The sequence below is a fragment of the Ceratotherium simum genome, chromosome 21, assembly GCF_057802395.1.
Source record: "Ceratotherium simum simum isolate JZ-2026a chromosome 21, ASM5780239v1, whole genome shotgun sequence".
Classification (NCBI taxonomy): domain Eukaryota; kingdom Metazoa; phylum Chordata; class Mammalia; order Perissodactyla; family Rhinocerotidae; genus Ceratotherium; species Ceratotherium simum.
Window position 1 is genome coordinate 14,842,494 of NC_141920.1, and position 16,281 is coordinate 14,858,774.

At 51.6% G+C, this 16,281-nt stretch overlaps 1 protein-coding gene across 1 annotated transcript in view; it reads left to right on the forward strand.

Annotated features, from left to right (window-relative positions):
• Window positions 1–458: 458 nt before the first annotated feature.
• SLC13A3 (solute carrier family 13 member 3) overlaps window positions 459–16,281 on the forward strand; it is a 76,711-nt gene continuing 60,888 nt past the window's right edge. Inside the window, exon 1 of the mRNA XM_004430308.3 lies at window positions 459–569. Coding sequence (XP_004430365.1) covers window positions 459–569 — 111 coding nt within the window. The remainder of the gene's footprint in view (window positions 570–16,281) is intronic.

The window sequence follows — 16,281 nt, forward strand, 5'->3', positions numbered from 1 at the left end:
CAGACCTCTTGTCTGGTAGAGAGCCTTATCATCATCACCCCCACTTTCCGGATGAGTAAACTGAGGCTCAGAGGCCGTTGCTCAAGGCAGAGCCAGACTCTGAACCAGGTAATACTAGAAGTGCTGGAATCCTCGCGTTGTCACAGGCGAGTAAACAGCGGCGAGGAAAGGTTAAGCCGGCTGCCCCGGCCCACAGCTGGAGAGCCCCGAGGTTTAAACCCGGGACCCGCTGCCCTCGGGGCTGGAGTCCGCGCGCGCAGTTCTCGTGCCTAACTTTTCCTAAGGTCCCGAGCCTCTCTCGCGCGGCCCGGGGGAGCGGGCACCACCCTCTTCCCCTGGCAGGAGCGGGCAGAGGGCGGGTCCCCGGCGCAGCCCCTCCCCGGGCCCTCCCCCGGGCTTTAAGCGCGCGCGGGGCCCGGCGCGGGCAGTCCCGGGGGCCGCTCCGGGCGATCGCGCAGATGGCGGCGCTGGCGGCGCTGGCCAAGAAGGTGTGGAGCGCGCGGCGGCTGCTGGTGCTGCTCTTCGCGCCGCTCGCGCTGCTGCCGGTGGTCTTCGCCCTCCCGCCCAAGGTAACGCCTCCTCTGCCCGTGCGCCCCGCATCGCGCCCCCGCGGGACCCTCGCCTCCCCAGCCTCTGAGCCAGGGGACCGCTGAGGTCCCAGTCTAGGGAGTCACTAGACCCCTCGACCCTCTCCCCTTTACCCTGCCGTGGGCCGCTGTGAACGCCCGGAACCCCTATCCCCCTTTCCCAGTTGCTCCTTGGAGCCTGGCTCCCGCGCAGCCTTCTGGATCTTCTCACTTCTACAGGAATGATTCCTCTTTATTGAGCTCTAACTATGTGCTGGGCGATGTGTTGCACATTTCACTTGATAATCACAAGGAACAGCTAATGAATGCCAAGCTGTGTGACTTGAGGCAAGTCACTTAACCTCCCTGAACTTCAGTTTACTCCTACGTAAAAATGGGGGAAATGATAGTGCCAACCATAGGGTTGTGAATGTTAAGTGAGGCAATATATGTCAGTCTCTTAGAACTGAGCTTGGTAGACAGTAAGCGCCTAATAACGCACTGGCTGGTCTTATTCCAGGCGCCTTACATGATGGGGACAGCCAAGATTTAATCAAGGCTTACTAGGAGCCAGGTGCAGTGCTGGGCTTTGCCTTACATGCATCATCTCCTTTAATCCTTTCAGTGCCCCTCAGAGGGCAGGATTATCCCCCCATTTTCCAGAGAAGAGAAGTGAGGCACAGAGAGATGAAATGGCTTGCTCAGAATCACATAGCAAGCAGCAGAGTGGGGATTCCATCCTGGCTTGTCAGAATCCACAACCCGAGCTGTTTCTAGCCTCTCAAAGAAAGTAATCCCTACGAGATCAAAGGCTGCAGAGTGAGGTCAGCAGTGTCATGACAAAAATCAACACCAATGGGGGCTAGAAGAGACGGGACCACAGGTCCCTGTTGGGTCCCTCACCTGTGCCCAGCCTATCCGGGACATCATGGGAAGGTACTAGGTTCCTAAGACAAGGCTTCTACCTCCAGGAAGTTGCTATACCATCCCTTAATGAGATACAGATGTTCATAAAAATAAAAGTAAAGAGAGGGTGTAATTTAGTGGTGCATTACCCAGCACCCATCAGCAGAGACCAAGGGAGCTGGGAGAGGTGTTCAGAGAGGGCTGCCTGGAGAAAGGGGCACTCCTTGGGCACAGGGAGTGAGGAGGTGATACCAGGTGGTGCCAAGGAGAGCCAGTGCTAACACCCAGCGAGTTCTTTAGTGTGGAATTATCCAAGCTGTTAGACTTTCTTGACCTGGCAGAGGAAAAGTAAATGCTGGAATAAGGATTAGGTCACTTTTTCAAAAACCAGCCCATCCTGGGCCACTTGCTGACCTCAGAACTTTGGACAAAACTCCTTTCTTCTTTGGGTCTCACTTTCCTTGTCTGTATGACGGGGCGATCGCTGTGCTAGCTTCGAGAATTGATGCGAGGGGCTGAGTGAGGAAGTCACCTTGCTTTGTGAAGCATCGTTGGTGGAAGGATGGATGGTCTGCGAGGCCCCAGGTGGAGCTCCGGGCAGGAAGAGATGAAACACACAGGTCTCCGTCTCCTCAGCGGGGGTTCTGAAAGCTTCTCTTTGCTCTGCCCACCAGCAAGATGTGTGAACCCAGGGGCAGATCCAAGTGTTGTGGGGCCAGAGCATATAGTATTTGAGGGACTCTCTTAAAGAAAAAGCATACGGATTTACAAATACAAAATTCAGGGCGGAGCTTGGGAGGAGCCCGGGGCTTAAGCTTCATCAGCTTTACGGTGAATCGGCTTCCGTATGAGCCACGATGTGCATAGTTAACAGTGAGTGCCTGTAGCCCCCTGCCATGCTGGTAAGCCTCATAAGTAAGGTGTTTCATTGAATGCTTAAGTCCTACTATGTGCCAGGAACCACGCTAAGAGCTTCTCAGTCATTGTCCCATACGATGTCCACACAACCAGGGAGGCAGCTGCTATTAGCATCCCCGTTGAACAGCTGAGGAAATGGAAGTTCAGCAAGGTTAGGTGACTTGCCTGAGGTCACACAGCCTGTACAAGCCAGAATGCAGTGTGTACTTCTAGCCGCCATGCTTTCCTTAGTTATAACTCAGTCAGAACCTCTCCTGGTTCCCGACAGTTCCCTGGTGGGGGCCTTTGTGTGACCCTTGATGTTGCTACCTCTTTAAGTGGCTGATAAACCAGGGCCTTCTTCCAGGAGGCAGGTCTGGCTTCTTGGGAGACCTTAGCCTCCCTCAAAATCTCTATCAGCATACTCGAAGCCCCCTCGCCCATGAAATAATATATATATATAATTATCATTATTATATTCTTGGATATTAATAACTGATGTGTTTCTCAATCTAATGTACAACGTGAATAAAAGCATCCTTAGAGAACACTGAACAGAGAAGATTGCTGTTTTTATTGATCTGTGACCTACATTTAAAGAAAACAGAGTGGGTTTGCTCTGCAAACACAGCTTCAAGATAATTCCTGTCATCTTAACCGGTTTTAACCCTGTGATAACCTCCCCACACAGAGGCTGGTGGTCTAACTTAAAGCCACTGTGTTTGCTGTGCAAATGTAGCTTCATTGCCAGTGTCCTCGGTGTCTGCCCCCACCCCCCAATGTCAGACTTCTAAGCCTCTCACGTAGAAATTCTGGAACCACCATACAGGTTGTAGTGCACATATAGATTCCCAAAAACTTTTGCAAAATCGCAGATCTCAGATAAGGAAAGAAGTTCAAGATGCTCAGGCATTTGCCATTTGCTTCTTGTTGGGTCCTGGTTTTCCAGCTGATGGCGTCTCCAGGCCACCACTGCTCTGATGTCCTAGGAGTCTGTGTGGTTGAAAGGGCTGGCCCTCAGGCACCTGTCTGCTGGTGACTGGTGAGCGGGTCCGCAGGGAAGCTGGGGTTAATCCGAAGGGCAGATCTCAGGGGGAACAATTCTGACATTATATCCTCCTGGCTCAGGACCACTGTCAGCAGGGATGAAAAGGAGTGGGATGCACTTCTGGAATGCAGTGGCTGCAATTCCAGCGCCACTGGAGGTCCCAGCTCTCTCTCCCGAGAGTGCTGGAGACTTAGAAAGTCAGGACGCTGCTGGAGGGACAGCCTCAAAGTTTTCCGAGAATGGCCATCCTGGGAGTTGGAGGTTTCGAGAGTGGCCTTGGGCGGCTAGTGGGTACAGACGAGACTGTTAAAGCAGCCTTGCAAATAAGCACCAGCCCCAAGTGTTTGCAGAGAAGTCCTGCTCCCTTTCCTGCCTTGTACCCACTGACAGCAAATTAAGCTGGACCGATCATCTGGCCAAGATGAGTTGTTGCAGTGGGTACTCACAGGTGACTCTTTCTAAAGATGCTTTGAGGAGGGGGAGTTTGGGGGTGTTCTAGGCAGGACTGCTACAGAGTGTTGTGCAGGCTGTGCACTGCACAAAGGGCCTTGAGGAGGCAAGTGAGACTGAACCAGCCTGTGTGCACAAAGGGCCTTGAGGAGGCAAGTGACACTGAACCAGCCTGCGTGCCACATGCTGAGCCGTGCACCCTGGTGCAGTGCTAGATCCGCCTGAGGAAGAGCCCCTTTTCCGAATTTGCTCAAAGGTATCAAGTCTGGCTAGCAGCACACTTGTTCTGGGCTGGTGGATCTGTTTAGGGGATGGTAGCACACCTGTAAGGTCAGAGACCCACCTTCTTGCATTTTCCTAATTCTTAGGTGGGGGGATTTAGGTGGGTGACCAGGAAAATGGTCATTTCCTCCCCAGTTTTGAGTCTTTGGAATCAGAACTGGATTTTCATCCCAAATATTTGCTTCGTCACATTGGGCAAGTCATTTTACTCCCTGGGCCTCAGTTTCTTCCTTTATAATATGGCCATAATGTTGCCTTCCTCCCTGGTTATTATTTGGGCTGAATGAAATCACAGACTGTGCCTGCACCATAACTTCTTCCTTTTTATCTAATGCTCAAGGTGTGCTCGAACTCTCCCATTCTGCAGGCAAGCAAGCTGAGACTCAGAGAAGTTAATGATGGAAAGAGCATGGCCTTAGAGTTGGGAAGACCCGGGCTTGGGTCTTGGCTCTGAAACAATGAGACAGGGGAGCCTGGGTGGGAGACTGTGCATTTCTGAGCCTCATTCTCCTCAGTGTGAAGTGGAGAGGACTCGCACCCCCCAAAAGGATATTATGAGTCTAAGTTAAGAGAAGATACAGAAATAGTCCAGTGCCGTGCCAAACATAGTGTGGGAGTTTATAATAATAATAACTGCTAAAATTTTTTTCACATTTATCCTACGCTGTTTTAGATGCCTTTCACATTTTAGCTCGTTTACTCTTCACATCAGCCTTAAGAAGTAGGAATAATGATTGTTCCCATTTTTATAGATGAGGAAAGTGAGGCACAGAGAAGTTAAGTAACGTTCCCAAGGTCACACAGCTACTAAATGTGCTCCAATCACTTCTATTCTCTTGGTCCTGGGTTTTGGAAGACAGAGGGGCCAGCATTCTGAGAGGTCCGTGAGTCTCCCGCTAATCGGAGTTTCCCAGAGAAAACCACAAGTCCAGCCCTGTGGATCAAACACTTTCTCTGGCCGGACACTGCCTAGTGCTTTGAACTTGCATCATCTCATTGAACCCCGAGGGCTCGGACAGGGAATATGTCCACATGCACCCCCAATGGAGTGGGGTCAGGTTTGGTTTCCATCATCTGAACACCACCCACATCATTTTTGCCAGACGCCTTTACCCCTTGATATTATTTACTTAATTACATTCCTATTATTTCCCAATTTTTTTATATGAATGCCTTATTGCCCTCCCCTCCTTTAAAAAAAAAAACTTAAATACAATGACTTAAAAGGAAATTTTATGTCAGGACGACATATGGAAAACCAGGATCATGAATGACTAACAGAAGAAAACTAGCAATCAATAAATAAATCTCCAATGTTGGTTGATTCTGGCGACGTACTGCTGCCTGCTTGAAGCTGAGGGCCTGAGACCTGCCCTTTCTCTCTTACAAAGGGGGGGAAATGGTCAAGAGAGGTGTTTAAGACAAGCTAGTATCAAATTGAGACTTTTTTGGGGAAGGAATGAGAAGGAAGAAAGAAGCAGAAAGGGAGTACAGGTTCTTTGCTGTCCTTCTATGAATGGTCCAAAGGCTTCTGGAGTTGGCCTTTTCGTCTCCAGAAATACTGGATGTGTAGCCTGCTTATAAGCCTTGTCTGGAGATTCATGAAGTTGGCTGTCGGCCCCGGCTGCTCGATTTCCTCATCTGTAAAGTGAGGGGGCTCCTAGACCACCTTCTTTTCGCCGTGACACTTGGTGGCTATTAAGTAAAGGAAATCTCCTGGCACGCGGTTGGCCGAACAGTGGCCCACCAAAGACGTGCGTGGCCTAATTCCCTGAACCTGTGCGTGTTACCTTACGTGGGAAAGGGGACTTTGCAGATGTGATCAAGTTAAGGATCTTGAGATGAAGAGATTATTCTGATTTTCCAGATGGACCCCATGTATTCACAAGAGTCCTTACAGCAGGGAGGTAGGAGGGTCTGAGTCAGCAGGCAACATGATGTGGGCACACAAGCCAAGAAATGCAGGCGGCCTCTAGAAGCTGGAAAAGGCAAGGAAGGATCTCTTCTAGAACCTCGAGAAGGAAGCAGCCCTGATGACATGACACGTTGACTTTAGCCCAGTGAAAATGATTTCAGACTCTGGACTGCAAAACTGTAACAATTTTGTGTTGTTCTAAGCCCCTGCATTTGGGATAATTTGTTACAGCAGCAACAGGAAATGCATGCATGGCAGAACCACATTCACAGACGTGTCCCATCCTGTGGGCCCCTGTTCTGGGAGGCAAACCCTGGTGTTCAGGAGAGAGCCTGGTTTGGCCTTGGACTCTTCTGGGTATGAGTTCAGCTCCAGCCTCTGCCCCGATGAGCAGTGTGATTCAGGAAGAGCATCTTCCCCTCTCGGAACCGGTTTCCCCATCTGATAAATGGATTTATTCATAGTCCTTTCCTCATGGGAGTTTGTGACGAAGAAATAAGTTCATTCATGCAAAAAATGCATCTCAGATACCCAGAAATTTTGTTTCTTTCACAATCTAACCTTCACATATTTTTTTCTTGGAGGGATCTTTGAAGCTGCTTTTGGGGGAAAATGGGAGACGCTTGTAGCATTTGGTGGAATGAGCCATGTTGAAACCGTCAGTTCTAAGCCTCAGTTTTCTCATATGGAGATTGGGTCTAATAACAGTTCACCCTTGTAGCGTGTGGGGATGAAATGAGTTCATGTGTTTGAGGCACTTTGCAAAGTGCTGGCTCACAGTGAGCGCTACACAGATGTCTGCTCTTGTTGTTGCAGTCACTGTCACAACATTTCAGACCTTGGTGATCATTCTAGTTTAACTTCCATAAAGAGGAAACTTTATGAGGCTCAGAGAAGGAAGTGAGTTGCCTGAGGCCTTGCAGCGAATGGGTGGCAGGGCGGGGGCGAGGGCCCCCACCCCCCTCTCCTCGTCCAGTAATCCCCCATCTAGACTCCCAGTCATCCATGTTTTATTCTAGCGGCATTTCATTTAATCTGTGAAGGCTACCTTCCAGATAAAGGGTGAAGGGAATCAGAGGTCAAGCTCCCTTGTTTCTGTTCAGATCATAGTAGCCATCGACAAAGGATAAGAACAACTAATATTTATTGATCACCTACTAGGCGCTCTGGCCCCCTGGCTCCCTCTGCTGCACCCACACTGGCCTTCTCGCTGTTCCTAAATATCCCAAGATTGCTCCACCCCGGGGCCTTTGCACTTATTGTTTCCTCTGTCTGAACTGCTCTTCCCTCAGATATCTGCAAGGCTTGCTCCCTCACTTCACTCATCTTAGTTCAAAGATGAACCTCCTCAAAGGCCTTCCCTGACCACCCATCTAACAGAAAACAACAAAACTTTTACACTCCGTTCTCTTCCCTTTCTTATCTTTCTCCATGGTCTTTATCACTATCTGACGATTTTTATGTATTTAAGGAATGGGCAAGTCAGGGTAAGCAGGTTTAAGATTGGCTAATTCAAATAATTTCAGTGGGCTCTGGGACAGAGGGGCTGTCCCTGGTTTTCTGGTGCCTGGCCCTGGGGTGATGAAGGCAGGTGGATAGTGGCCCGGAGTGTGAGAGCCCAATAAAGGAGGTGGTTGGGAGTGTGGGCTCTGGATTGGGTGACATTTGAAAAGCAAACACACAGGTGAGTTGTTGACTGTCTCTAGGAATTAGTGCCCTGGGAGGGGCTTACCCTCCAGGATTAGCAAGGTCTCAAGATGTCAAAGCAGCAAACACAGAAACTAGAAAACGTGGTTGTTACACTCTCCCGTGCTCTTCTCTTTTCTCGCTGTGATCCAGCCTTATAGGCCTTCTTTTTGTTCTTCAAACCTGCCAAGCTTGTGTCTGCCTCAGGGCCTTTGCACTTGCTATTCTCTGCCTAGAATGCTCTTGCCCGTGATCTTCCACAGCGGGATCCTTCTGGTCATTCAAGTCTTAGCTCCAATGGCACCTCCTCTTCTGAGTCCTGCTTGATTACCCCTTCTCAAGAACACTTGCCCTCCTCATCCCACAAAATACTCTCTAAAACAGCCTCCTGTTTTATTTCCTTGGTGGCATACATCTCTATCTGAAATGATCATTATTTGTTCACTGCCTCCCCCACTAAGCTGTGAGCACCATCAGGGCAGGGCCATGTCTGTCTTGTTCCCTGCAGCATCCCCAGGCCCAGGACAGTGTCTGACACAGAGGCGTTACTCAGTAAACCAGTGAGTGAATGAATTTGGGTTTGAACCCAGATACCTCTGATTTCAGAAGACGTGCATTTTCTAAAACCCAAGACTGCTATCGGTTTGTGAAGATCTGACCTGGAATCAGTGATTCCAGCCATTTCATTTTCAACTGGGAAGACCGAGGCCCAGAGGGGGCATGGCGGGACTTCCCCAGCCTCTCCCAGGCAGGTGGTCCCAGAACCCTCACCTGTGCCCCCTCCGTGCCCTCCCCGCCTGTTTGACCCGTTGCCCACACAGCCCTCTTGGCCTCGGAGCTGCTCCTCTGAGGCCCAGCCAACTTTCCACTTTCCCGGAGCTCCTGCCAGGTGTGTAAACAGGCCAGTGTGATTCCTGGGGATGTAGCAGGGAGCAGGATTGTGTTTCCTGACCCCACTCAACAGGACAGTGCCCTCTGGACTGATGAGCAGGGTTTTCTGACACCCCCAGACCTTGAAGACACAAAGTCAGCACCCGAACTAGGCTGGACCTGGCCGGGACCCGGAACAAGTCACCTAGGGGCACCCGAACCGCTCTCTCCAGCTGAGATGCATCAGGGAGAGACACACAAGGCCACACCACCTCCTGGCAAGTCGTTTCCCTCCCCTGAGCCTCGATTTCCCCATCCACAAAGTGGGCATAATGAAACCCACCCGCTGGGAAGACTTGACCATGCCCGGCGCATAGTAGGTGCTCAAGAAAGGATGGTGGCTGTTGCTATTACCTGCAAAATAGGGATACCAGGCTCTCGGCTCTGTGTATTTGTCCTTGAAATTTACAGGGGAGGGGCAGCCAATGGGAATGAGCCTGTGCTGGGGGTGGGGTGCCGGGCACTGATACACAGAACAGAACAGCGATCTCCAGCCGGATAAAGACATTGGAAAAGGGACGGGGAGGCCAGCCTGCCCCTGCCAGCCAGCCCAGGGGTCCCCTGGCCAGTCCATTTTGCTCTACTGTCCTGCGGGGGTCCTTACCAGCAGCCTGGGCTGAGAGGGGGATTTGATTTCACTGTATTAATCTCTCCTGCAGGAATGTGCTGGTCCCAGGGAGGCTGCAGGAAGTGAATTCAAGTTTGTTGATGTCCTGGGCCGCATGCCTTATTCATGCCCTCGCCTCTCCTTAGGAGGCCTCCTAAGAGCCGTAGCCAACACCTCTCTAGCACTTATTAAGTGCCAGGCACGGTTCAAAGCACTTGAGATATGCTTGCTAGCTCATTTATGCTCACACGGCTCCGTGGGGCCGGTGCTGTTATTATCCACATCCTCAGATGAGGAAACTGAGGCTTGGAAGTGGCAGAGCTGGGGTTCTAACCCTGGCATTCTAGCTCCAGAGTCTGTGCTCTTAGCCACGCTGTGTGATGCAGGGGTGATGGACCCATTTTACAGATGAGAAGGTGAGGCTTAGAGAGGTGGAGCCACTTACCTGGCACCTCAGCTGTTGAATGAGTAGTGGGGCTGGCTTTCGAGGCTAGGTTTGCCTTGTTGAAAGCCCACACTCCTTCATGGTTCAATGGAGGCAAAGGGGAAAGGAGCGATTGTGTTGGATGGAGTGGGCGGACATCAAGAAAGGCTTCCCAGAGCAGAGGCATGTCATTCTGACACAGGAGTAGGAGTTTGGAAGTCTCAGGGAGCCCTCTGAAGACAGGAACTAGCATGGGTGGTCAAACATTATGGATAGGAGCTTGGGTTTGGCTGCTTGGGTTCAAATCCTGGCTTTTTAATATGCTGTGTGACCTTGGGCCAGTCACTTAATCTCTCTGTGCCTCAGTTTCCTCATCTGTAAGTGGGTAGGATGATAATCAACGATGCTTATAAAGCGCTCAGCAAATGTTGGCTGCCTTCATGGACAAATCACCTGCTGTGTTCTGGGCTCTGGGAAATATTTTAAATCAGTGGTTCTCAAGCATTTTGCTCCCCAGGAGACATTTGACAATGTCTGGGGACAATTTTGATTGTCACAACTTGATGGAGGTGCTACTGGCATCCTGTGGGTGGAGGCCAGGGATGCTGCTAAACATCCTGGAAAGCACAGGACAGCCCTGCCACAGAGACTTCCCGGGCCCCAAGTGTCAGCGGCTCCCAGGTTGAGAACTCCTGCCCTAAAGGCAGTGGTTCTTGTGATGCCTCAGCAAGCCTGTGAGGCAGGCGCGGTCGAGTCCCCTCTTCCGTCAAGGACACTGAGGCCTGGAGAGGGGAAGGGCTTGCCTTGGGAGCAGAAGCCTCGCGGGGTGGAGGGGATTTGGAAGTGGAGGGCATTCTAGGCACGACAGCTCACCCCGGCCCCCAGCCCTGCTCGCGAGCGGCTCCGGGCTCCGCGGGATGGAGCTGGCCCGTCCCCTCTGCCCTCTGGGCTCCCGGCGGGCGGGAGCGGCCCCCCGTCCCTTGGTTGGGAGAGATAACAACAGCAGCCTTGTTTGCTGCCACCCACGGCCCCAATTGTCCCCTTGCTCTCACATGCCGCTCGCACCTTTCCCTGATGACAAGCCGCTTTTCTGGCTGGTTCTGGAGGCCTGGAGGAGAGGGGGAGAGTGAAGGAAAATTCTTCCTGCCCCTTTTAACTATTTCCTGCCCCGTCTCCAGCCCCCTTGGACTTCTCCAGAGGGGGCTGGGGCTCAGCAGAACGTCTCCTGGGGCCTGAGAAGGGCAATTTGCAGCAGAGCCCAAACCAGAAGGGTCAGCGGTTTACTGAGATGTGAGTCCTGGGCACGTGTCTGCTGTGCGACACCTGGACTAGAACGTGGGTGTCCCGGCCTGGGGGAGCCTGGCAGAGGCCTGATGCAGTGCTCTGTCCACGGCCCAGCTCCCACTTCTTCTCGGGGGTGCTGGGGAGACTGAGGCCGGTTCCGAGGGGACCTTCTCACCCCTGCTAAACCGGCCGTCAACCTGGGAGACCTGGCTCCGTTTCCTGCTCCTGATCTTCCCTCCTCCAGACCGCGGCTTTCTTCCTCACCGCAGAAAAGGGATCTGCCCAGAATCACTGGGCTGCGGTGTCCCCTAGCATCACTTTCTGAGGGGCAGGGGGCAGCATCGTGAGAGTATGAACTCCAGCGCCAGACTTCCTGGACTCCAGTCTTGCTCTCCTGCTTCCTGGCTGTGTGACCTTGGGCAAGTTCCTTAGCCTCTCTGTGCCTCAGTTTCCTCTTCTGTAAAATGAGGACTCTAATAGGACCTACCTAGTATTGGTTCATATACCTAAAGTACTTTGCGCTGTGCCTGGCACATAAGAGGTACCAGGTACATGTTTGCTTGTATTATTGTTCTGATTGTTATTGTTATGATTAGTAGCAGTAGTGGGTGTCGTTTGCATTACAGATGAGCCCCTGAATCCCGGGGTCTGGAAGTGCTTTATAGGAGATGAGGATTTCTCCTGAATCCTCTTGGCCTCTTCCCTGTACTCACTGTGTGGGTTCATGGGTTCTCTGAGCCCCTGTTTCCTCCCCTACAAAATGGACTAAAGCTCGACTCCTCGGGCTGCTGCAGAGATGAAATGCACTTATTTAGAGAAAAACCTTCCCTTCTCTGCCGTTGTGCACTGTTGGTGGGGATGTAAATTGGTGCAGCCACTATGGAAAACAGTGTGGAAGGTCCTCAAAAAATTAAAAATAGAACTACCACATGATCCAGCAATCTCACTTGTGGGTATTTGTCTGAAGGAAACAAAAACACTAACTTGAAAAAATATCAGCAGTCCCATGTTCATTGCAGCATTACTTACAACAGCCAAGATACGGAAGCAACCTAAGTGTCCATGAATAAATGAATGGATGAAGAAGATGTGGCATATATATATGTGTGTGTGTGTGTATGTATATAATATATATAATATATATAATGGAATATTACTCAGCCATAAAAAAGAGTGAAAGGTTGCCATTTGTGACGAGGATGGACCTAGAGGGTATTATACTAAGCGAAATAAGTAAAACAGAGAAAGACAAATACCATATGATTTCACTTATATGTGGAATCCAAAAAAAACAAAACAAACAAACAAACAAAATAAAACAGAAACAGACTCATACAGGAAACAAACTGGTGGTTGCCAGAGGGGGGAGGGGTTGGGGGACGGGCAAAGTAGGTGAAAGGGATTAAGAGGTACAAACTTCCAGTTAAAGATTATTAAGTCACGGGGATGTAATGTAGAGCATAGGAAATATAGTCAATAATATTGTAATAACTTTGTATGGTGATAGATGGTAACTAGACTTATTGTGGTGATCATTTCATAATGTATATAAATATCGAATCACTATGATGTACACTTGAAACTAAAGGGATATTATATGTCAATAAAAAAAGCAGAGAAGGGGGTTGGGGTGTTGGGAAGGGGGTAGTAGAAGTTTTGAGTCAGGAAGGTTTCATTGAGAAGGGAACATTTGAATGAAGCCCTGACAGAGGTGAAGGTGGGAGTGAGCCATGAGCATATGCAAAGGAAGAGCGTTCCAGGTGAGAGAACAGCAAGTGCAAAGGTCCTGAGGTGGAAGCATGGTGGATGCTCAAGGAACATCAGATAGTCTTCCTGGGTCCTCATGACAGCTCTTCCCAGGAGACAGACCCCTGGCCCCCTGATCATGGAGAAACTAAGTTGAAGAGCCCAGATGGGATTTAAAGGCAGATCCCACCCCAGTATCTTCAGGCCGGATTTCACTTCAACCAGAGAAAGTACAGGCTATTAGTACAGGCCTCCAAAGTTATGGGAGGGGCAGTCAGAGGCAGGGGCAGATGGAGAAGCCCCGAGGGGGGCTTTAGATGCACCCCTACCCCATGTTGGGAACCAAAGGACCCTCTGGGAGGAGGGGGAGACTGAGGCCCAGAGAGGGGAAGGAGCTGCCTGAGGTCACACAGTGAGTTGGCCTCTTTTTTGGAACAACTCGTTCTGTCCTCCTGGGGCTGAGTCAGGCCGCTGGGGACTCCAGGACCCCGGGCCGTGCCCACCCCACCCCTACCCACCTGACCAGCTCATGAATGATTAGTGAGGCCTGGGCAGCCACAGCATGTGAGCCGCCCCAGGAACACTTTTAGTGAATGGCTCCAAGCGCTTGAACTTGTTACAACATCAGCTAATGAGTCCAGGGGTCTAACACACTCCAGTCCAGAGGAGGGGTGGGAAGATGGGGTGGCTGTCCCCAGAAGTCTCCTGGGGCAAGGCACCCCCTCCACCTTCTCCTCTGCCCCCCATTGAGTCTTGGGCCCGGATGGACACGGGTGGCTCCTGACTGCTTTTTCTACGTGTTTTCAGGCGTAGGAGAGGGTGGGAGGGAGCCTTGGTTGGGAATCAGAGACCAGACTTCTGGGCTGCCTCAACGTTTCCCTCTGGGTCACCCTGGGCTGGTTTCTGGCTTAACCCTCCACGCCTCAGTCTCCCCGTCTGGGAAGTGGGCACGCTAAAATCAGCTCTGCTTATCCTCAAGACTGAACAGATCCAGAGAGGAGGTGAAAGGGCTGGTCAAGTGCTTTTCTGTTGAGTTTCTGTCCATTTCCTTTAATACAACCTACCAGAGTGTGTGAGGAGCAAAAGTCACCGTCAGTGCAGAGGGCTTGGCCCAGCACCCGCGTCGTTAGTGCTCAGTAAACACTGGCTGTTACCGTGACTGTTATCTCATCACTGAGCCCGGCATTAGGGCCCTGGGCTCAGACCTCCGCGGTGGGAATCCTGGCTTCGTTCCTTGCTAGAAATGCACATGTGGATGGAGAAGTCGCTGAACCTCTGTGTGCCGCAGAGCTCTCGTTCTAAACCGGGTCGTGTGACAGGCCGCTGAGCGCATGCATGTCAAGGGCGTGGCTTGGTGCCTGACCAGTGTGAGCCCTCAGTAAGTGGGAGCTTTATTATTCTCATCTGCCGTTCACATTGAGGCAGTGTGACCAAGTTCTCTGAGCCACCCATGAGCTGGGGACAGCAGTGGTCCCTACCTCCTGGGGCTGTGGGTGGAGTCTCACAAGGGAACCCACAGGAACCGGGCCGGCACGTAGGAAGTGCTGGATGCGCGCAGCCGTCTCGTGGAGCAGTGGTATTGCTCCGAGGGGATGAGGGAGAGTTGCTCCAGAGACAGGCAGCAGAAATACTCCCAGAATCGCAGGGCTTTCAAAGAATGTTCACATCCCTTTCCCTTTGATCTCCCTCCCAGCTCTCTCAGGATGGTGTAATATGCCTCCTAATTTATGGATGAGGCGGCGGAGGCTCAGAAAGGACACCAGTCGGTCCGAAGCTCGGAGCTATGAGTGGTAGACTGGAATTTGCACCCAGGACTGTGTGACTCCTGGTGGCCTCGTCCCCCTGGGCTCAGCTGGCTGTATTTAACTCCCTCTTTTCAAGTGGAGGCGTCATGCCTAGGTGCCTCTTGGCTTCAGCAGAGATGGCTTCTCTCGAGTTCTCTCTCATCTTGCCAGACTGAATTCTTTCCCTGGGTCTCTTGTGTGTGTACTCCAAACTCCTTTCCCTTTGGGGTCCATATCTGTGTGCCACCTACAATCCTTACCTTCATCCCCACATGGCAGACCTGAAGTGACTTACAGATCATTGGGATGAAACTTTTAATGTAAAAAGGCCAAGAAATATGCCCAAAGTAACGGAGCCCATCAGTAGTAGGTAACATTTTAAATATATGTATTGCTTACTCTGAGCCATGCGTTGCTCCCAGCACTTTACCTAAATTAACTTATTTAATCCTGGAAGCAATAACTCTATGAGGTTGAAATTCTTATCATTATCATCATCCCCATTTTACAGATGAGGAAACTGAGGCACAGAATTAAGTCACTTGCTCTGGGAAGTGGTTGAGGCAGGATTTGAACCCAGGCGCTCTGGTGATGCTCGTAACTCATAGGCTCCTCTGTGTCTTTGCAATGGGTCCAGATTTCAGTCCCCATCTAGCAACCTGACCACTTCTCTTTCCACTGATCCCAACAGCTCCTGCTCCTTGGGGGCTGGCCATCTCCCAGGCACGGTGGTGATTCTCCAATGCCATTGTTCCTGTGTTACCTGTGAGCAAACTGGGGCTCCGAGCAGGGAGGCCACCTGCCCGAGGTCACTCACGCCAGTAGTGAGTGCCTGACCCTGGATGCTTCCAGCCCTGAGTGGCTCCGGAGGCTGGGGTGGGGAGGGGATACAGAGAGGCTGAAGGCATGGCTTCGGCCTTACTAGAGTTCAAAGTTTAGGGCTTCCCACAGCCCTGGATCTGCTCACTCCTGGGGAACGGGCCTCTAGTGGACAGCAGGAGGGCACCCCTCTGGGCAACTGGCCCCCATCCTGCTCCCCTACGGGCTGGCTAGCCAGCTCTCTGCCTGGCATGGAGCCGCCGGTGTCCCCAGGGAGCCTGGTCACAGCCCAGTGCCCTGACAAAAATGCCTGTGCAACCCAGCAGGGAGATGGGCAGGGGAGGGACGGTGGTAGAGGAGAAGTTTCTGGACAGCTCCTGCCCCTGGCCTCGGAGAGCGGACTGTTTCTCTTTCTTTCCTTTCCTGAGGGAGGGGGCAAGCTTGGGGGCACTGGGGAAAAAGCTGCCTTGTGTCTGCCTGGAAGTCATTCCCCAGCTCAAAAATTAACCACCTGACACGGCATTTTCCTCTTTCCCCACCTCACTTCTGCGTGTTTTGCCTGCAGACTTTAATCCCTGTGCTCATGGACTGGCTAAACCCGGGAAGCTGGGGTTTCTTTGGGAGGGGGATTATAACCTTCCTGTGAGAAGTGTCTGGGTTGAGTTGGCATGAATAGGGCTGGTCAGGGCCCGTGGGCCCCCTGCCCTGTTCTTGTTCCCAACTGGAGTCAGGACTAGAGTGAGCCAAGCAAGGCACCCAGAGAGCAAAGTCTAAGTTGGGGCTCACTGTCAGGGGGTACACGTGCTTCACCCTAGTCCCAGCCCTGCTCCCACCTCCTGCTGCCTGACAAAGCTCAGGGCACAGTGGTCTTTCGGTGAAACAAAGTCAAACAAGTCCTTACCTCTGACTTGCTGTGTGACCTCAGGCAAGCCACTTT